The sequence below is a fragment of the Lotus japonicus genome, chromosome 2 (assembly GCF_012489685.1).
Source record: "Lotus japonicus ecotype B-129 chromosome 2, LjGifu_v1.2".
Lineage (NCBI taxonomy): Eukaryota > Viridiplantae > Streptophyta > Magnoliopsida > Fabales > Fabaceae > Lotus > Lotus japonicus.
Window position 1 is genome coordinate 41158066 of NC_080042.1, and position 22576 is coordinate 41180641.

At 42.6% G+C, this 22576-nt stretch overlaps 1 protein-coding gene and 1 non-coding gene across 2 annotated transcripts in view; both read left to right on the forward strand.

Annotated features, from left to right (window-relative positions):
• Positions 1-2362, forward strand: part of LOC130736436 (uncharacterized) — a 2454-nt gene extending 92 nt beyond the window's left edge. Inside the window, exons 2-3 of the mRNA XM_057588271.1 lie at positions 43-1852; positions 2330-2362. Coding sequence (XP_057444254.1) covers positions 43-1852; positions 2330-2362 — 1843 coding nt within the window. The remainder of the gene's footprint in view (positions 1-42; positions 1853-2329) is intronic.
• A 6209-nt stretch (positions 2363-8571) lies between these two features.
• Positions 8572-8678, forward strand: LOC130741571 (small nucleolar RNA R71). The gene has a single exon (XR_009020462.1). It is a non-coding gene; the product is annotated as a small nucleolar RNA R71 (small nucleolar RNA).
• The last annotated feature ends 13898 nt before the right edge of the window (positions 8679-22576 follow it).

Below are 22576 nucleotides of genomic sequence, written 5' to 3' on the forward strand. Positions count from 1 at the left end.
ATTGTGGGCACTGACATTAGATTGTGGTTCTGTTTCAAGCAGGATGCCTCCAAGACAGGACCCCACTAATGCTCAGTTGGCCCAGGCTATGGCCCAGCTGGCGCAAGTCGTCGCCCAGCAGGTCGCCGTTGCTACTGCCCAGACTGCAGCCCAGGCTCAGCGAGAGGCTGAAGAGAATAATAGGAGAGCTAAGGAAGAAGCTCGGAGAGCTCTGCGAGCCGAGAGGGAATTGGCTCAAGATCAGATTCGCACGAGAACAGATTTCAACCGGCACGCACCGCCCAAGTTTCAGGGCGAAGCTGAACCCAAGAAGGCTGACCTATGGGTTCAGGAGATGGAGAAGATCTTTGAGGCACTCCATACCCTGGGTGCCGAGAAGGTCAACTTGGCAACTTTCATGCTGAAGGGTGATGCCGAGTATTGGTGGCGTAGTGCCAGACAGCTGATGACGGCCAATCATGAGGCCATCACCTGGGAGTCTTTCAAGAAGGCTTTCATGGACAAGTACTTCCCGGAGACAGCAAGGGAAGAAATGGAGAACAAGTTCCTCAATTTGAGGCAAGGACCTACGTCCGTGGGGGAATATGCTGCACGTTTGAAAGCCTTATCCAAACACTTTCGTTTCTTCCAGAACCAGGTGGATGAGGCTTATCTGTGCAACAGGTTTATGCGCGGATTGAGGAATGAGATTGAGAAGGCTGTTAGGCCTTTGGGAATCAGGGTCTATCAACAGCTGGTTGAGAAGGCTCGTGAAGTCGAGGCTATGGAGAACAGGCAAAGGGGCCGTACAGAGAGCGGAGGAACAATGCGCCCGGGACAGAATCAACCGGGAAGATTCAATGGACAGAGATCAGTGGGGAAGTTCGATAAGGGCAAAGCGCCAATGAGAAAGCCTTACCAGCGCCCAGCTGCCCAAGTGCCAAATGTTGTGAGGGGAGCAACCCCTGTTTCAAAGGAAGATGTGACCTGCTACAAGTGCAATGAGAAAGGACACTATGCTAATGAATGTGGTAAGGAGATTGTATGTTGGAGATGCCGAAAACCAGGACATGTGGAGAGAAATTGCCCGAGTGCGGCTAGAGTTGAGACATTGTTGAATACTGCCAGGGGGAGACGACCATCTGCTCCAGGTCGTGTCTTTGCTATTTCCGGCGAACAGGCCGCCGTTACTGATGACCTTATCCAGGGTACGTGTCTTATTGCTGGAACATCACTAATGGTTTTATTTGATTCGGGTGCTACACACTCATTCATTGCTGAGGATTGTGTGAAGAGGTTAGGGTTACTGACTGCTGACCTACCCTTCGATCTGGTGGTGACAACCCCTGCCGCTGATCGATTAGTTACACGCACGACATGCTTACAATGTCCGTTGGTTTACGAGGATCGGAAGTTCTTTGCGAACCTCGTCTGTTTAGGGCTCAAAGAGCTGGATGTGATCTTGGGAATGGATTGGTTAGCGCAATATCACGTGCTCTTAGATTGTGCTAACAAGGCGGTAGTATTCCCAGATCCCGGCGTTACGGATTACTTAAACTCGTACAACTTGGGAAAGGGTTCACCGGCGTATGTGAACTCTATCGTTGCCGAAGCGAAACATGATGGTGATGTGCGCAATATCTTGGTGGTACAGGAGTATGTCGATGTGTTCCCAGAAGATGTACCCGGCTTACCACCAGTCAGAGAGACGGAGTTTTCTATTGACATTGTGCCCGGTACTGGACCAATATCAATGGCACCTTATTGTATGGCCCCAGCGGAGTTGGCAGAATTGGCAAAGCAGTTGGATGATCTATCCTCAAAGGGATTCATTCGACCTAGCGTATCGCCATGGGGTGCACCTGTGCTATTGGTAAAGAAGAGGGATGGAAAGTCCAGATTGTGTGTGGATTACCGGCAGCTGAATAAGGGGACAGTGAAGAACCGTTGTTGGTCAATTCGCAAGTGTACGAATACCTCAGGGTTTTAAAATATCGAACCACAGGGATTGTGAGTGAGAATTGTTGATTTAAGCCTACAGTTTGCAAGTTCTTAAAACAGTAAAATTTAGAAATTGATTTTGGTTGATTTAGACAAAAGATTTGCAGAAGAGCAATGATGAAAATGATGTAAATAACAAATGATGGAAAATTGCCTCGGGTTGTTGATCATCTAATCCATTTTAGTCCACCTATCCTATGCATGTGAATCCTTGATTTAACTCTTGTTGATATAGCCTATGTACTTACTAGTTGATTCCTCACAAAAGTAATTCTCTCAAATTGAAAGTTAAGCCCAATTCCTTGTGTACTTAAACATTCATAAGAGGTATAATATCATGTATAATCAGGCCAACAAAACACTACCCTCACTCTATGCTTAGAAGCCAATATAGAAGGATCTATTCCAATTCATGTCCCTAAATCATAACAAATTTCCATTTGATTATAATCTAGCCTATAGCAAAGGTGCACCAAAGCTAGACATGCAATAAGGAATTTAAATACAAGATTGAATCAAGACTCATGCATAGAGATAGGATTTACAAACTAAAATTTCATAGAATCTCTTAACCCAAAGCAAAAAAGTAAACTAGCCACTCATGGCTAGTGAATTCATGAAGAAAATGTAAATAAAACCTGAGAAAAAGTACAAGTTGGAAGCCTCCCTTGGCCCCAAAGTTCTCCTCAGCTCTCAAACTTGATCAAACATGAGTAAAATGTCAAAATGTATCAAAGAAATTGGCCTAAGCCTTATTTATAGGCAAAATGAATGAAACTGGGCGCTCAGGCGCCAATTCAGAGCGCCTGAGCGCCAATTGCATGTTGAAAAAACATGCCTCTGACCCTATTGGCGCCTAGGCGCCCATTCCCAGCGCCTAGGCGCTTAAGCTCACCTGAAAAGGACTTTTTGGCTTCTGAAACTCCTCTTTTCAATCCTCTTTAAGTTCTTCATCAATTCCATGCTTCTTGGCCTTCTTTCTCCTTCAGTTTCTACTCTCCAAACCTAACCAACAAGTCAAGGAAGATTCTAGAAGCTCCAAGAGCTCATTAGCACAAGAGGTCCTTCATAAAACACAACAAAACCATGCAAGTCCTAATCTTTACTTAAAATGCAAGAAAACTACCTATAAAACTACTAAATTACCAAAACAAAATAAAGACTAAAGAAAAGAATAAAAATGCATGAGAATGCATGAAACACTACATGAGACTCAACAAAAAGACTCAAAACAACCAAGGAAATGACCCTAAAAACACTACTAAAACAGGGTCATCACACCACTATACTCAACGACAGCTCGTCCTCGAGCGTGAATAACACTCGCTTGCCCTCAAGCGCAAGAAATGCTCCCACACAAGTGCTCTCAACAAGGAATACTTCACAAAAACAGGGGGACAAAGTAATCACAGCTAGTTTCAAGAGAAAGACTCGACAACCTACTTCATGCATCTTTTGAAAAGAGAAGAGTCTAGAGTCCATTCATGAGAAGCATATAGAACTAAAAATCCTAGGACAAGATGTTCATTTAGTGCACTGAGCACACAAACAAGTTCATAGGTCCTGAATGTCATTCACTCAATAGCAACAAAGATCAAACATGCAACTAGTCAAAGAGACTTCCAAAAGGGTTGAAACATTGGCTAGGTAAAGCATGATGGTGGTTGGTCCCTAAGGGAAAACTAGGCTTTCAAGCACATTGAGTGTGGTCCTCTTCTGTTAACCCCAGAGCTTTTCACAACAAACACTTTAGCACAAGTCTCTTGCACCCCCTTTTCAAACTCTTTTTTCCTTTTTTCCAACTCCAACTTTTGTTTAGGAGTTCGTTTTCTTTCCCCTTTTTCTTCACTGATTTTTCTTTTTGGGGCAAGAGACTATTTCTCATTTTTCCAGCTCCATACAACACAACAAGGACCATCACTCCCCAATATTCCAACCAAACATCCGTCCCAAAAACTTGGCTACAACAAAATCTCCAATAAGGCTCAAATGGGACAACTAAGGACAATGTTCAAACAACAAAATCAGAATCTCAAGGAATCCTACAAGTCTCCAGAATAAAGCAAGAATCACAAAGCACACTATGAGTGAAATTAACGCAGAACCAAGAATTGCAAGTGAGTCAGGATCCTCCAGGGAATTTTTATGGTGAAGGGTCAAAGATAGACCCTTAATGGACTCACCTCGACTCCCTTCTCAAGAAACACTCGGAAGACCGAAGTCTCCTCCTCTCTTCCCCAACATGCAATCACTCATCCCCAAAAACAACAACAAGTATTCACAAAGCATTTTCAAAAACAGCACAAGTAGGGAAGCAAATCTATAGCTAAAAGCATGTGAGTATAGGGAAGTAAAGACCCAAAAATAAAAACAAGACCAGCTAAAACAATGCATGATCAAAAGAAAACAAAATCTACAAATTGAAAATATGCTAAAAATGCATGACCTAAACTAAGAGTAGAGATACCTGAACATAGTCACTCCATGGGGTCATGGTCACCCCTTCCATCGCCATAATCCGGATGAACACCTGCATCATGCATCAAACTCAAGTCTGTCATCCCCTGCCCCAAGGTATTAAAATCCAAGGGCCCATTATACCTGGGGTCTGATGTGCTACCTCCCCTCCAATGGAGGTCAAGATCCCTGTGTAGGCGATCTTGCCTCAAAAACATCCGCCCGAAAGCGGCCTCCATCCAAGCAGGAGAAGGGTCAGCACGTGGTGGAGTAACCACCTCATTCACCACCTCAACATTTTCTTCTTCCTCCTCTTCTTCTTCCTCTTCCTCTTCTTCTTCTTCCTCCGCTGGCTCCTCAGGATCCTCTTCCTCTTCCTCCTCTTGAGGCATCCTTGCCGTCCATTCCTTATAAAGTTGAGCGATCCTCTCCTTACTGAGCAGAGGTGCCACAGGCAACCTCTTCTCAATAACATGGACTGGCCGCCTAGCTCTGTCCCTCACCGCATGAATCAAAGAGCAAATCAAGTGAGGAAAGATGGGCCGATGTTTGTCTTTACTCCTGTTGTAAAGGGAATAAATCCGACCAGCAATGATGGTGGCCATATCCATAGGATGACCTCTCACGATGCAATAGATAGCAACCAATGTAACCTCTCTAACTTTAGACTTGTAAGAGCTAGGAATGAGGGAATCCTGCAAAAATTCAGCCCAAACTCTAGCCAGCGGCGTCATATCCTTCCTTCTCACAAAAATGATCTCATATTCAACTGCTTCCCAGTCCCGCCCAGGCCTAACAATCACTGCCTTCATGTCTTCCAAGATCTCCGGTGACTTCTCCTCTAAGAGCTCATGATAAGTGGCCTTCTCGGGGAAAAGCTCCTTCTCTTGCTCCTCCGTGAGGAGGCCAAGATGCCTGCGAATGACTGCTGGATTGTAATCAATCACATCTCCCCTGAACCAAGATGAATTCACCGGTGGCCTGGACCTGTCCTCTTGATTGTCACAGTAGGTGTTCGCGTAGAACTCCCTAACCATGACCTCACAAGCGAACGGAATGGGATTGACCCAATTCTTTCACCTCCTAATCTCCATGGCTTCTTGCATGCCCAAGAGGTCTCTCCTTCCCTCCCGATACAAAACTCCCCGCTCCTTCACACACTCCTTGTGTGTTAGGTGATCTCGGTAAAACTCCTCCTTAATCGCTGATAGGAAGCGGGAGCGATCAAAACTCCGGGAGGTGGAGGAAGAAGCTGCAGCTCTTGTGTTTGTTCTTGCTCTTTTTACAGGCATCTGCAAAATTGTTAGCCCATACACAAGCCACAAATGTTAGAAATGTTAGTTCAAAAATAAAAAGAAAAGAAAGAAGAAACTTTGTACAAAAACAAAAATAGAACAACCTAAGAGAACCCAACAAGTTTCTTAGTGATTTTGGCAAAGAGAGAAAAACAACCACAAGCACTTGCCAAAAATCGACTAAGAGAACCCATTGAGGCATTCTATCAAATACCTTATAAGCAAAAGCTAAACTAAACTAATCCACAAAATCCTAACTACCCATTCCTCACAAATTCACAACCCCTTTCTAATTAGGCACAAAATCAACCCATAATGAACAAATACAACCCAAACCCAACTTGCACTAACACAAATTCACTCACCCTTACCCAAAAGAAGCATGCATTGCCAAACTCATGAACTATGATGAAGGAAAGTGGAAAATGGAACTTACCTTGACTTGAGAGTGAGTGGGTGCAAGTGGAATAGACTTGATGCAATGCAGAACTTTGAAGTAAAAGGAAGAGCCAATGTGTGTGCAAGTGAGAAATGAGAAGTGGAAATGGGGTATGGAGAGAGTGGGGTGCGTTTTTTATGGGAGAATGGGAATTAAGAGTGGGAAACTGAAAGGTTGGGGTTTTAAAACCCAAAATCTGGCAGAAACAACGTATAGGAGCGCTCGAGCGCTCATGGGGAACGCTCAGGCGCTCGTGCCAGATACAGAGGCAGTGCCTCTGTCACTAATTGGCGCCTAGGCGCTCAACCCAGTTTTTTCCACAAAATTATTTACTTTTTTTTTTTGAAATTAAACACCTAAAATACTACAAAATTAAAAGATAGGAAATAATAAAATAAAAAGAATGGGTTGTCTCCCATTTAGCCCTAGGTTATAGTCCTAGGTGGACTCTCCTTCCGATGGTGTTAGGAAGGAAATTCCTTTCCATTGATTAACTTACCACAAGTGCAAGAAAGAAACCTTGCACAAAACCTCTGGAGTAAATCCTCCCATGAGGCTATGTCCTCTTGCTCATCAAACCAAGCTCTAGCCTCCCTCGTCAAAGAATGAGGGAAGAGTTTAATCTTCACTTCATCACTTGAAACACCCTCAATCTTAGCAAGGGTGCTAGCTTGGGTAAACTTCACCATATGAGCATGCAAGTTCTCGTACTTGGACCCCCCATACTTGTTACCATTAACAAGCTTGATGAGAGCCGGATGGAACTCATCAATTTGGGCATTAACTTTGGGGATCTCTTCCGAAACCTTCGACCTGCTTCTAATCACATCACAGACAAAGTCATTGTCATGGTTAGTCTCAATCATAGGATTAAAAACAGAAAACCGTACCTTTTCCTTACCAACACGGAGAATGAGGTGACCCTTGTCAACGTCAATCTTAGCTCTACCAGTAGCTAAGAAAGGCTGACCAAGAATGAGATGAATCTTCTCATCCTCCTCCATATCAAGCACAACAAAGTCCACGGGGAACACATACTTGTCCACCCGCACCATTACATCCTCCACAATCCCATATGGAGTCTTGAGGGATCGATCTGCCATTTGCAAGGAGAGCATGGTTGGAGTAACCTCTCCTAGGTTAAGCCTCTCAAACATGGTGAGCGGCATCAAATTGATGCTCGCTCCAAGATCACACAAGGCTTCTACATCCGCCATGCCTTCAATTTCCACCAGAATAGTGAAACTTCCGGGGTCCCTTCTTTTCTTAGGCATCTTCCGCTGCAAAATGGCACTACATTCCTCCGTCATCAACACCGTCTCATCTACTCCCTTCAATCTTCTTCTCTTATGCAGAATATCCTTCATAAACTTAGCATATATAGGCATTTGTTCCAAAGCATCTGCAAAAGGAATACTAATGTGGAGCTTTTTGAAAACATCAACAAATTTTGAAAACTTTTTATCTAAGCTCTTCTTAGCCAATGCTTTAGGGAACGGAACCTTGCTAGTTTCAGGAGTAAGATCAACTTCCTCTCTCACCTTAATAGGTACAACTACTTCTCCTCCCACTATCTCCTCTCTCTTTTCTCCCTCTGTTTTTTTCTTCAATTCATTCATCACTCTCCCACTTCTAGTGGCTACAACAGAGGCATTTTCTTGCTTAGGATTGGGGATAGTGTCGGAAGGAAATTTACCTTGAAGTCTCTCGGCTATTTGCTTGGCCAGCTGGCCAAATTGATTCTCAAGATTCTTGATAGCCGCCTCTTGATTCTTGTAATTATTCTCCGTCCGGTTGATGAAAGTTTCCACCAACTCTTCTAAGCTCTTCTTGGAACCACTACCTTCACCTTCTCCTCGCTCTTGAGGTTGTCTTGAGCTTTGGCCTTGGAATCCTTGGCTAGGAAATTGTCTTTGAAAACCACTTCCTTGCCCATTATTACCTTGCCTCCAAGAAAAATTAAGGTGATTCCTCCATCCTGGATTGTAAGTATTTGAAAATGGGTCATTCCGAGCTTGACCTATAGCCTTCACTTCCTCCTCCGGTCTAGTCTCTGTGCATTCTTCGCTGTCATGTGGCCCTCCACAAGTCACACACTCCACCTTGGCAACTCGACCACCAATCTTGGTGGTCTTCATTTGATTTTGAATCTCATTCATTTGCTTGGAGAGTTGCTTGTTGGAGGCCATAAGTTGATCATAAGCTTCAACCCCAAGGACTCCTCTTCGGGCTTGGCGATCATTACTAGAGTTCATGGCTCTTATAGCCATCTTTTCAATCAACTCATACCCCACTTGTGGAAGTAAGGCATCGAACTCTCCACTTGAAGCCGCATCCAAGCCAAACCTCGAAGAATATTGGAGACCATCATAGAACTTTGCTACTTGCTCAGCTTGAGTAAGGTTATGTTGAGGACACCTCCTCAAGAGCTTCTTGAACCTCTCCCAAGCTTCATAGAGATTCTCGTCGGTGGATTGAGCAAAAGTCATGATGTCATTCTTGAGCTTCCTCAAGAGGGCTCTTGGAACAAACCTTGTGGTGAACTTCTCAGCCAAGTCTTCCCAAGATGTAATGCTACCTTGGGGCTGTGAATTCAACCACTCTTCAGCAGTATCCCTCAATGAAAAAGGGAATAAACTCAAGCGGATGGTGTCCGCTGAAACATTCTGAACTCTGTAGGTGTTGCAATTGCGGATAAACCGCTCCATGTGTGCATGAGGATCTTCAAGAGCACCTCCACCATACTGATTTTGGCTCACCAAGTTGATGAATGCCGGCCTCAGCTCAAAGTTTCCCGTGCCATCGGGGGAAACTATGCTGCCCGGATAATCGTAGCTCATGGCAGCCGAGGTGAGGTCTCTAAGAGAACGATTGGCATTCTCCAATTCTTGCTCTTGAAGTCTTTGAGCAAGAGCCTCATTCACTCTTTCTTCAATGTGGGTTTGCATCTCCTCTTCCGTCATTTGAGCAGCCATGGCTTCAAGCATTTGCTGGGCTCGACGACGGCGAAGAGTACGTTCAGGCTCCGGATCAAACAGCAATGGATCCGTGCCAAGCCTACTGTGCATAAACTGAAATCACAAAAACAGAGAAAAGGTTAATAGCACCTATTCAATGCAATGCTTAGTAAAACAAACAAACAAACTCTTTAACTTAAACCGAAAACCACAAACAATCCCCGGCAACAGCGCCAAAAACTTGTTGGTCAATTCGCAAGTGTACGAATACCTCCGGGTTTTAAAATATCGAACCACAGGGATTGTGAGTGAGAATTGTTGATTTAAGCCTAAAGTTTGCAAGTTCTTAAAACAGTAAAATTTAGAAATTGATTTTGGTTGATTTAGACAAAAGATTTGCAGAAGAGCAATGTTGAAAATGATGTAAATAACAAATGATGGAAAATTGCCTCGGGTTGTTGATCATCTAATCCATTTTAGTCCACCTATCCTATGCATGTGAATCCTTGATTTAACTCTTGTTGATATAGCCTATGTACTTACTAGTTGATTCCTCACAAAAGTAATTCTCTCAAATTGAAAGTTAAGCCCAATTCCTTGTGTACTTAAACATTCATAAGAGGTATAATATCATGTATAATCAGGCCAACAAAACACTACCCTCACTCTATGCCTAGAAGCCAATATAGAAGGATCTATTCCAATTCATGTCCCTAAATCATAACAAATTTCCATTTGATTATGTAAGGCCCAAGTTTTAACGCTTTGGATAAGTGAATAAAATAAAAGAGTTTATTTGATTAAGATAAATTTGTGAAGGAAAAAGGTGCAGGAAAAGTCCAAGAATTTATCGAAAAACCGATAAGAGTTATAGCACGACTAACATACGCTTAATCCTAGGTCAAAGGTATTAGTGAATAGTTAATTTACGCTTTAGGACATGATGGAAACTAATTCCAAAAATCCTCAGAGAAATGTTAGAACTTCTCTTTTCCGTCCTTAAACAATTATTTCGATGCGAAATCCTGGAAAGTACGAACGTCAAATTTCAATTCTCGGAAGTTGGCCGAAACGGAATCCCTGATAGTTCGAGAAACCTAAGATCGACAGACGATGAAGACTTTTTCTATTCGGAGCTGCAAATGAAGATTCCACCCGCGTTCTCCTATTTCTCTCGTCATTCCCAATCTTTCTTCAGAAGGAAGTTTTCTCATCCGACGATCACTGCAAAAAGTAGTTTTTCGGGATAAACCGACTTACACCGACTTATGCCGATTTTGGATCTTTTGGTTTAACTCCAAGAATCCTGTTTTGAGTTTTGGAATTCTGTCGCCATAACCTATCTTAGAATGTGCAGAGGAACGCGCAGGAAAAATCGGAATCGCAAAAAAATCATTTTTCCGCATTTTCCAAAATCTATAAATAGCTCAAAAATTAGATTTTTGCCAAAAAATCACCCATTCCCTCCCCCAAAAACCGTGAGCAGCTAGAGAGAAAGAGAGGATCCGGATTTTCGCGAATCTTTGCCCGTTTTCTTCACCGATCGTTGCTAATCGAAGACCTTGAGGTAGGTAAACTATATCTCACTTCTGATCGTCAGATCTGTCGACTTTTTCTATGTTTTTCTGAGCTCAAAGTTCGGAGCTTTTTGTAAAATTGTCCAAATAGCTTGATTTCAGTGTCTAAACTTCTTCCCTGCATGCTCCTGAGCGTGTTCTGCGGATTAGATTTTGTTAAATGTCGACGAAATGCCGCCGGGATCAATTTCTACCTTAAATACCCATTTTTCGGTAAAGTCGCAACCTTTAAGCTCTAATCTATCGACTTGGCTTAGTGCTAGTAGGATTTGTCGTCATAAACGTCGTTGTGGACGTCTCCATCCAATCTGTTTTTCAAAAATCCAATTTTGAAATTTTGAGCTAAAAATAATGACCAAACTACCCCAATATCAGTTTTCGATCCGAAAATTTTTCCGAGCTTAGAACCGTCTTAGTTACGGCTTATGTTAACCTAGGAACCAAGTTTGATCGAAGAAAAATTGACCCTCCCAATTAAGGAAAGTGGCCGAGAGCTATATCAAGGGGGGAGGAAATCCGACTTTTTCGAAAACTTGTCTTAACGCGTTAGATTGTCGTACCACAGAGTTTGTAATGTACCGTGTAACCCTAGGACTTATTGCTTGCTGAGTTTCTGACTCAATGTGTTGATTTCTGTGATTTTGGCTTAAGGTTCTTTTGAGGAGTTTCCTGGAGATCAAGGCGAGGAACGTGAAGGAGGTTGTGAGGAAAACGCTGGAGGAGTTACAGGTGAGGGCTACTCTCTGAATTACTAGATAATGCTTTAGGTGTCGATGAAATTCGACTTGATTTATGTGTTATGCACCTAATTGCTAAATGTCTGAAATGATTTCTGAGGCTTCGGCCGAACTTGTTGAGTACTTGATGCCATGATATTGTGTGCTAAATGATTCACATGCTATGTGCTACATGGTTAACTTAGGATGTGTTGGAATATGCTGTTTATGCCTATTGGTTGAGCTGTTTCATGATGCTATTCCACTCGTGCCTATGTTTCTGGAAAGTGAGGATTACGGGCAAGTCATGCCGAATTTTTATGAGATTTTGAGAGAGTTTGAAAGGACGAACGAAGTTCGGACCTTGTTATGTTTTAATGGATCGAGACCTTCTCAGAAATTAATTGGGATTATGGGATCCCTGAAACTCATAGGAAGTATCATAAGACTAAACGAAATCTATTTTCTCAAAGAAAATTCATAAGACATTAATCAATCTCTAAACCCCTTGAACAATGATAACAACTTTAGATAAGAGCTTAGAGCCTGAATATTAGTCTTGAAGATATGATAAGTGTCGTCGAGTCCAAGTTTTGAGGAACTTACAAGTTTTCGAGTATGTTGATACTCTTTTCGCTCGATGAGCAGTTTATTGTTTGGCTATCTAAAGTTTAGCCGGAGACTATAAGTTTCCAAGTACTTCGGTACCTTTTCGCTCGATGAGCAGTTTATTGATTGGCTATCTAAAGTTTAGCCGGGAACCATGAGTTCCAAAGTATCTTCTTCTTCTTTTGATTAATTCATTTTGTCGCAGAATCGACGTTTGCCTTAGGGTAGGCTTTTTAGAGACAATAAGTTAGCTAGAACACGTGACGACGTGTCGAGTGAGGTCGGAGACGTTGTTTGGCTAATCACTTGCATTCATGCACTCATTTTGAGGTTAATACACGGCGTGATACCGGACCTCGGTGGATTCCAAAATGGTCATAAGACCCGGATTTCCATATTTAGGACACTACGGTGGTCCTTAGTAGCAGACGGAATGGCAGACCTACGGGTTCACTGCTGATCTGACTACTTTTGTGTGGTGTAAGAAGCGCCCGAGCGGAATGGTCCCACTTTGGCCGGTGTTAAGGCTGACTCGATGGTGTCCATCCTTCTTCCGGAATGCATTTTGTTACCCAGCATTGCATTTCATGCAACATACATGCTGACTTAGTTGCTGAGTGTGATTGGTACCTGTTTATCCTACTTGAGGCATGCTAATTGTTATTATTATCTTTATATTCATTGTGATATATGCAACCCTAGGATGTTATCCCTAAACGTATAAGCCTGAGAGGCTAAATAATTATTACCCTATATATCTGGTTTTATTATTTATATAATTCTTTGGAGTTGACCCTCGCGTCTTCTGTGTGTGTTTGGGCGGACTACGCCATTGTCAGTTGAGTATGGCGGACCGGTTCACGATGGTTCACCCTTCAGGGGAAACTAGGTTGAAGAAGCTTGATCAGGAGGACTACGGTTCAGGGGTGGTCGACCCCGCTGGCCACCGAGCGACTTACTCGAGATGGGATTAGTGTAGGAGTAGTGTCGATGCTCTGACCGTCATGCTTCAGTTTTGGGGACAGGGTAGTTTCCTACCGGTAGCTTTTTGTGTGGTTTCCTATGGAGATCACAGAGAGCTGGTTGGATTTAGGGGGTCTTTTCTTAGGCCGCTGGGCCAACTTGTTCTCAGATTTTGAGGTTTAGTGTTGCGGACACAGTATTTTTACCTTGGTTTGTACTTTTGCCTACGGGCGTTACTCTCTTTTACTTTCCTTCACTGGAGGTTTACTCGTGACGTGGTTTACAACTTACAGTGGGGGCTGTAATCATATTGTATATTAGTTCTGTTATATTCGTTTTAGAGTTTCATCTCTTTCTGTCTTTACTTACATTATCGAAAAAAAATAATTCACGTTTTTCCGCTTAAGTTATTTCTTTGGTTACTAAAGTGACGCCACCGAAATCGGGGTGTTACATTGTGGTATCAGAGCTTGTCGAGTCTTTCGGGAGTCTTTGGGGAATAGGTCTTCTGTGCTAGGTTGTGTGACTCTGCAAAGAGTAAAAATTGATTGTCTGCCAAGCGATTTGTCGCTTAGAATTGATTGAAGTTATTGCTTAATCATATTGTATAGTATGTTAGATGCTATCCGATGATGAGTACTAACTGTTTGTTTGACTAAGCATAGGATGGTAAGCCCTGACCGTATGGCGAAGGCAATAGCTACCATGATTGAGGCAATGATGAATCAGGCTACTGAGGAGGCTTACAGACGCGCTGAGGAGGCGGCACGTGAGCAACCTCAACCGCTAATCGAGGCGTCCCAGTACCAGCAAATTAGGTTGGACCGAGCTGGAACTGGAGGACCAGTGAGGTCAGGTTCTCAGGAGTACCGTCAGTTGGGGCCGTATCAGCATCCGAAGGAGAGGGGTTTTACCCCAAGCTCTTTTAAGCCTTCGACTACTGCCACTCCAGGGGCAGGAAGCCAATCGGCACATCCTGAGGTGACATGTTTCAGGTGTGGAAAGAATGGACACTATGCTAATGCATGTCTGGACCAAGGGCCTCGATGTTTTAATTGCAACCAGATAGGGCACTTGGCCGTGAACTGTAGAACGTTCCAAGCGGGACCGTCTGACAACAAGATGAAGGGTAAACTTCCTGCCAAATCTAAAGGGGCGAGGAAGCAAGTAACGTGTTACAGGTGCAAGAAGGTGGGGCACCACTCTAACAAGTGTCCAGACGGGAGACCTCTATGTTTCAACTGCAATCGCCCGGGGCATCAAGCCAAGGATTGCAATGTAACCAGGGTTGAGCCATCTGTGCCTACGGTAAGAGGAAGACATCCTGCTGCACGGGGAGGAGTCTATGTCTCGTGCGGCGAGGGAGCTGACGGACTAGTCAGAGGAGAGCGCACAAACGATGGTAACCTTCTAACTATTCCTTCTCATTCTAGTATAATACGCTCCATTACTCTCGTAGCACATGCGACGCACCAATTTTACTTAAATTGTTTAAGCATTGACTTTATAGTTATTACGCCTAATAATACTTTATTTGACCGATTGCTCGTGTTTAAACTATAGAAGTTACACGAGGTTCAGAATAACACGTTAAGCCTAGAAAGTAGTCTTGCACCGATGCGTTTAACAAGAAGCTAGAAGCTGAAGGATGAATCTCAGGGAGATTCCGTATGGATAGTATATGTATGGTGTCGAGAGTGTGTAGTTCCGTAGCGGCATCATTGAGGATTTAATATCAAGATCTCTGTGACTACTGGATGTTAGGAACTCATCGACTGTTCCAGTGGGTTTTTCTAAATCTTCACCTTCGATGTATTAGGCCTGATCAACTTAATATTGAGGGGGTGATATTCGGAATCAGAACTGGCAATGGACTTTGATAGATGGATTGGTAAGATTAATTTGATTGGATCGAGGATTAGTGGAGTCGGGAAGTAAAGTTTTTGTTAAGTAATTGATTTCCTTTGGGGAGGAGTTATAGTTTAAGAAATGGATATTCATTTAAGAAGTATTGAAGAATTAAAGGACATTTGAGGTCCAAACGTGGTGAAAGTTTAGGTTTTAAGTCTATGAATTCTTGTCTTAAGTGCGTAGGACTCAAGGTTTGTCAGGTTTTGATCGAGAGACTAAGTATCGGATTGATGGGAGGACGATCTAGTTACGGAAATAAAGAGTTAGTATTAAGATTAATACTTGAGGTTGTTATATGTGGACAAATTTCTTAGAGTCTAAGAGTGAATGGAACTTTGTTATGGATTCCGATATTGCATGCTGGGGTTAGCAAGTGAATTTCACTAAGTTAAGTGAGGATTTAAGGGTTAAGATTGACCATGGGAGGTGAAAATCATGTTCGAATCAGAGATTTAGTGGTGTTGGCATTAATGATTGTAGTTAAACCTCCGAATGTTGAGGGATCGGATGATAAAATGACTAGTTAAGTTTCCTGAGGTACAGCTATGGTTTGATCTTCTAGGGAATAAGTTCGGATTTGGGGGAAGTGTTAAGGATTTTAGGTAATTGTAAAGTGGGTTGTGAATAAGTGAAGGTTTGTTTTATGGTTCAAGTAAGGGAAGTCTCGAAAAAGGGGAGATGACAATAATGGATTGTAAGATATTAAGATGGTGATTAGCTTATAAGTTGCTGATGAATGGATGTTAAAAGGGATTGGGTCTAGCGATGCACAAGGTATTAAGACTCACGTCGAGTTTTACTTTGAGTGATGACTAAGTAGAAGATTGATTTCATGGTGCGAATGAGGATAGTTACGAAGTTGGAATCGACGTTAATGGACTAGTAGATTCCAAGGGAATAGTTCGTCTATGAGTTATAGAGCGATCGAGTTAAGTTTTGAATCATGAGTGGAGATCACGAGGACAGGTTGAACATTCACTCTGGAATGCCAGAGGTGTACTGAGTTTAAGCAGAATTTTTGGACGAACAAAAGTAAAGGATCAAGTGGTTAAGGTTGTGCAATTGCACGTAGCGTCAACCAATGTTATTTCCAACATAGAACCGACACGAGTGGTCGAGCAGGACGACATAGAGCTTAAAGTACTTGTTTGACCAGAAGGAGTTGAACATGAGACAACGACGCTGGATGGAATTTCTCAAGGATTACGATTTTACCTTACAATACCATCCTGGAAAGGCTAATGTCGTTACTGATGCATTGAGCAGGAAGATGCATATCTCATCAATGATGGTTAAGGAGCTGCAACTGCTGGAACAATTTTGAGATTTGAGCTTAGATGTGAGAGCATGTGAGGGAGAACTGAAGTTTGGGACGATCAAGATCACCAATGGATTGATGGAAGAAATCCGAGACCAACAGTTACAAGATGAATTTTTACTCGGAAAATAAGAATTTAGTAATTCAGGGTAAGGACCCGGAATTCAAGGTAGGGAGTGACAATATCCTGCGATGCAAGGATAGAGTGTGCGTACCTAACAACCCTGACTTAAGGAGGTTGATTATGGACGAAGGTCACAAAAGCAAGTTGAGCATTCACCCTGGAAGGAAAAAGATGTATCAGGACTTGAAGGTGAATTTTTGGTGGCCAGGGATGAAGAGACAAGTGGCAGGATATGTAGCTGCATGTTTAATCTGTCAGAAGGCGAAGGTGGAACATCAGAAATCTTCAGGTATGCTACAGAGCTTGGATGTACCTCAATGGAAATGGGATAGCATATCGATGGATTTTGTCGTGGCGTTGCCAAGAACTCAAAAAGGATATGATTCGATTTGGGTAGTCGTGGATCGATTGACTAAGTCGGCTCATTTCATACCTGTGAGAACTACGTACAACGTGGATAAGCTATCAGAGATTTATATAGCTGAGATTGTGCGACTTCATGGAGTGCCAACAAGTATCGTTTCCGATAGAGACCCGAAGTTTACTTCACATTTGTGGGGAGCTATTCATAATGCTTTGGGAACGAGGCTGAGATTAAGTTCTGCTTATCATCCACAGACTGATGGGCAAACTGAGAGAGAACTATCCAATCATTGGAGGATTTGCTACGAGCTTGCGTGTTAGGCAACAAGGGCAGTTGGGATACCCTAATGCCACTGATTGAGTTCACATACAACAACAGTTTTCATACGACCATAGGTATGGCACCGTATGAGGCTTTGTATGGCCGCAAGTGTAGAACACCTTTATGTTGGTATCAAGATGGAGAGAATTTGTTAGTAGGACCGGAACTTCTGCAACAGATGACTGAGAAGATTAAACAGATCAGAGAGAAGATGAAGGCTTCTCAGAGTAGACAGAAGAGCTATGCAGATCAAAGGCGCAGAACCCTGGAATTTGAAGAGGGAGATCATGTGTTTCTGCGAGTTACTCAGACTACAGGAGTTGGTCGAGCAATCAAATCAAGAAAGCTTACGCCAAAGTTCATTGGACCTTATCAGATTACTCGTCGTGTAGGACCGGTAGTTTATCAGATCGCACTACCGCCTTTTCTATCAAACATTCACGATGTATTCCATGCGACACAACTGAGGAAGTATATTGCTGATCCGACACATGTTATCGAGCTGGATGACATTGAGTTGAAGGATAACTTGTCTTTCGAGACACCGCCAATCAGCATTGGTGACACAAGGATAAAGCAGTTGAGGGGTAAAGAGATCGAGTTAGTGAAGGTTATTTGGAACAAGGACACCGGCGATGCGACGTGGGAGCTGAAGGAAAAGATCAAGGAACAGTACCCAGAACTTTTTACTGAACCATAAGTTTCGAGGTCGAAACTTTCTTTTTGGAGGGTAGTAATGTAAGGCCCAAGTTTTAATGCAGAGGAACGCGCAGGAAAAATCGGAATCGCAAAAAAATCATTTTTCCGCATTTTCTAAAATCTATAAATAGCTCAAAAATTAGATTTTTGCCAAAAAATCACCCATTCCCTCCCCCAAAAACCGTGAGCAGCTAGAGAGAAAGAGAGGATCCGGATTTTCGCGAATCTTTGCCCGTTTTCTTCACCGATCGTTGCTAATCGAAGACCTTGAGGTAGGTAAACTATATCTCACTTCTGATCGTCAGATCTGTCGACTTTTTCTATGTTTTTCTGAGCTCAAAGTTTGGAGCTTTTTGTAAAATTGTCCAAATAGCTTGATTTCAGTGTCTTAACTTCTTCTCTGCATGCTCCTGAGCGTGTTCTGCGGATTAGATTTTGTCAAATGTCGACGAAATGCCGCCGGGATCAATTTCTACCTTAAATACCCATTTTTCGGTAAAGTCGCAACCTTTAAGCTCTAATCTATCGACTTGGCTTAGTGCTAGTAGGATTTGTCGTCATAAATGTCGTTGTGGACGTCTCCATCCAATCTGTTTTTCAAAAATCCAATTTTGAAATTTTGAGCTAAAAATAATGACCAAACTACCCCTATATCAGTTTTCGATCCGAAAATTTTCCGAGCTTAGAACCGTCTTAGTTACGGCTTATGTTAACCTAGGAACCAAGTTTGATCGAAGAAAAATTGACCCTCCCAATTAAGGAAAGTGGCCGAGAGCTATATCAAGGGGGGAGGAAATCCGACTTTTTCGAAAACTTGTCTTAACGCGTTAGATTGTCGTACCACAGAGTTTGTAATGTACCGTGTAACCCTAGGACTTATTGCTTGCTGAGTTTCTGACTCAATGTGTTGATTTCTGTGATTTTGGCTTAAGGTTCTTTTGAGGAGTTTCCTGGAGATCAAGGCGAGGAACGTGAAGAAGGTTGTGAGGAAAACGCTGGAGGAGTTACAGGTGAGGGCTACTCTCTGAATTACTAGATAATGCTTTAGGTGTCGATGAAATTCGACTTGATTTATGTGTTATGCACCTAATTGCTAAATGTCTGAAATGATTTCTGAGGCTTCGGCCGAACTTGTTGAGTACTTGATGCCATGATATTGTGTGCTAAATGATTCACATGCTATGTGCTACATGGTTAACTTAGGATGTGTTGGAATATGCTGTTTATGCCTATTGGTTGAGCTGTTTCATGATGCTATTCCACTCGTGCCTATGTTTCTGGAAAGTGAGGATTACGGGCAAGTCATGCCGAATTTTTATGAGATTTTGAGAGAGTTTGAAAGGACGAACGAAGTTCGGACCTTGTTATGTTTTAATGGATCGAGACCTTCTCAGAAATTAATTGGGATTATGGGATCCCTGAAACTCATAGGAAGTATCATAAGACTAAACGAAATCTATTTTCTCAAAGAAAATTCATAAGACATTAATCAATCTCTAAACCCCTTGAACAATGATAACAACTTTAGATAAGAGCTTAGAGCCTGAATATTAGTCTTGAAGATATGATAAGTGTCGTCGAGTCCAAGTTTTGAGGAACTTACAAGTTTTCGAGTATGTTGATACTCTTTTCGCTCGATGAGCAGTTTATTGTTTGGCTATCTAAAGTTTAGCCGGAGACTATAAGTTTCCAAGTACTTCGGTACCTTTTCGCTCGATGAGCAGTTTATTGATTGGCTATCTAAAGTTTAGCCGGGAACCATGAGTTCCAAAGTATCTTCTTCTTCTTTTGATTAATTCATTTTGTCGCAGAATCGACGTTTGCCTTAGGGTAGGCTTTTTAGAGACAATAAGTTAGCTAGAACACGTGACGACGTGTCGAGTGAGGTCGGAGACGTTGTTTGGCTAATCACTTGCATTCATGCACTCATTTTGAGGTTAATACACGGCGTGATACCGGACCTCGGTGGATTCCAAAATGGTCATAAGACCCGGATTTCCATATTTAGGACACTACGGTGGTCCTTAGTAGCAGACGGAATGGCAGACCTACGGGTTCACTGCTGATCTGACTACTTTTGTGTGGTGTAAGAAGCGCCCGAGCGGAATGGTCCCACTTTGGCCGGTGTTAAGGCTGACTCGATGGTGTCCATCCTTCTTCCGGAATGCATTTTGTTACCCAGCATTGCATTTCATGCAACATACATGCTGACTTAGTTGCTGAGTGTGATTGGTACCTGTTTATCCTACTTGAGGCATGCTAATTGTTATTATTATCTTTATATTCATTGTGATATATGCAACCCTAGGATGTTATCCCTAAACGTATAAGCCTGAGAGGCTAAATAATTATTACCCTATATATCTGGTTTTATTATTTATATAATTCTTTGGAGTTGACCCTCGCGTCTTCTGTGTGTGTTTGGGCGGACTACGCCATTGTCAGTTGAGTATGGCGGACCGGTTCACGATGGTTCACCCTTCAGGGGAAACTAGGTTGAAGAAGCTTGATCAGGAGGACTACGGTTCAGGGGTGGTCGACCCCGCTGGCCACCGAGCGACTTACTCGAGATGGGATTAGTGTAGGAGTAGTGTCGATGCTCTGACCGTCATGCTTCAGTTTTGGGGACAGGGTAGTTTCCTACCGGTAGCTTTTTGTGTGGTTTCCTATGGAGATCACAGAGAGCTGGTTGGATTTAGGGGGTCTTTTCTTAGGCCGCTGGGCCAACTTGTTCTCAGATTTTGAGGTTTAGTGTTGCGGACACAGTATTTTTACCTTGGTTTGTACTTTTGCCTACGGGCGTTACTCTCTTTTACTTTCCTTCACTGGAGGTTTACTCGTGACGTGGTTTACAACTTACAGTGGGGGCTGTAATCATATTGTATATTAGTTCTGTTATATTCGTTTTAGAGTTTCATCTCTTTCTGTCTTTACTTACATTATCGAAAAAAAATAATTCACGTTTTTCCGCTTAAGTTATTTCTTTGGTTACTAAAGTGACGCCACCGAAATCGGGGTGTTACAGATTATAATCTAGCCTATAGCAAAGGTGCACCAAAGCTAGACATGCAATAAGGAATTGAAATACAAGATTGAATCAAGACTCATGCATAGAGATAGGATTTACAAACTAAAATTTCATAGAATCTCTTAACCCAAAGAAAAAAAGTAAACTAGACACTCATGGCTAGTGAATTCATGAAGAAAATGTAAATAAAACCTGAGAAAAAGTACAAGTTGGAAGCCTCCCTTGGCCCCAAAGTTCTCCTCAGCTCTCAAACTTGATCAAAAATGAGTAAAATGTCAAAATGTATCAAAGAAATTGGCCTAAGCCTTATTTATAGGCAAAATGAACGAAACTGGGCGCTCAGGCGCCAATTCAGAGCGCCTGAGCGCCAATTGCATGTTGAAAAAACATGCCTCTGGCCCTATTGGCGCCTAGGCACCCATTCCCAGCGCCTAGGCGCTTAAGCTCGCCTGAAAAGGACTTTTTGGCTTCTGAAACTCCTCTTTTCAATCCTCTTTAAGTTCTTCATCAATTCCATGCTTCTTGGCCTTCTTTCTCCTTCAGTTATTGCTCTCCAAACCTAACCAACAAGTCAAGGAAGATTCTAGAAGCTCCAAGAGCTCATTAGCACAAGAGGTCCTTCATAAAACACAACAAAACCATGCAAGTCCTAATCTTTACTTAAAATGCAAGAAAACTACCTATAAAACTACTAAATTACCAAAACAAAATAAAGACTAAAGAAAAGAATGAAAATGCATGAGAATGCATGAAACACTACATGAGACTCAACAAAAAGACTCAAAACAACCAAGGAAATGACCCTAAAAACACTACTAAAACAGGGTCATCAACCGTTATCCGATGCCTCGGATAGATGACTTAATGGATCAACTTAGAGGAGCGGTGATTTTCTCGAAGATAGATCTTAAGTCAGGATAGCATCAGATCCGAGTTAAGGAATCTGACATCCAGAAAACCGCATTCAGGACTCGATACGGGAATTATGAATATCTTGTGATGCCGTTTGGAGTTACTAAATCACCCGCAGTGTTCATGGACTACATGAACAGAGTGTTTAGACCATTCCTGGACAAGTTCGTGGTAGTATTCATCGATGACATCCTAATCTACTCGAAGAGTAGAGAGGAACATGAGGAGCATCTGCGCCAGGTGTTGGGCGTGTTGCGAGGGAAACAGCTGTATGCGAACGGCTCAAAGTGTGAGTTTTGGATGGAGGAGGTGAAATTTTTGGGGCATGTCATATCAAGTCAGGGTGTGGCAATGGATCCTAGCAAGATCGAGACGATTCTGTCATGGGAGCAACCAAAGACAGCAAGCGACATCAGAAGCTTTATTGGGCTTGCTGGCTACTATAGACGATTCGTCAAAGATTACGCAAAGTTAATTTCGCCGTTGACCCAGTTGACAAAGAAGAATCAACCGTTTGCGTGGACGGAGAAGTGTGAGGCTAGTTTCCAGGAGTTGAAGAAGCGGCTGACCACCGCACCCATACTAGCTTTACCTAAGGAAGGAGAACCTTATGACGTGTATTGTGATGCGTCGCACAATGGTTTGGGGTGTGTAATGATGCAAGATAAGAAAGCAATTGCCTATGCTTCAAGGCAGTTGAAGACTCATGAGAAGAACTACCCCACACATGACTTGGAGTTGGCTGCCATAGTTTATGCTCTCAAGATTTGGAGACACTACCTCTATGGCAGTACGTTCACGATCTACAGCGATCATAAGAGCTTAAAGTACTTATTTGATCAGAAGGATCTGAACATGAGGCAGCGGAGGTGGATGGAATTCCTGCAGGACTATGAGTTCACTCTA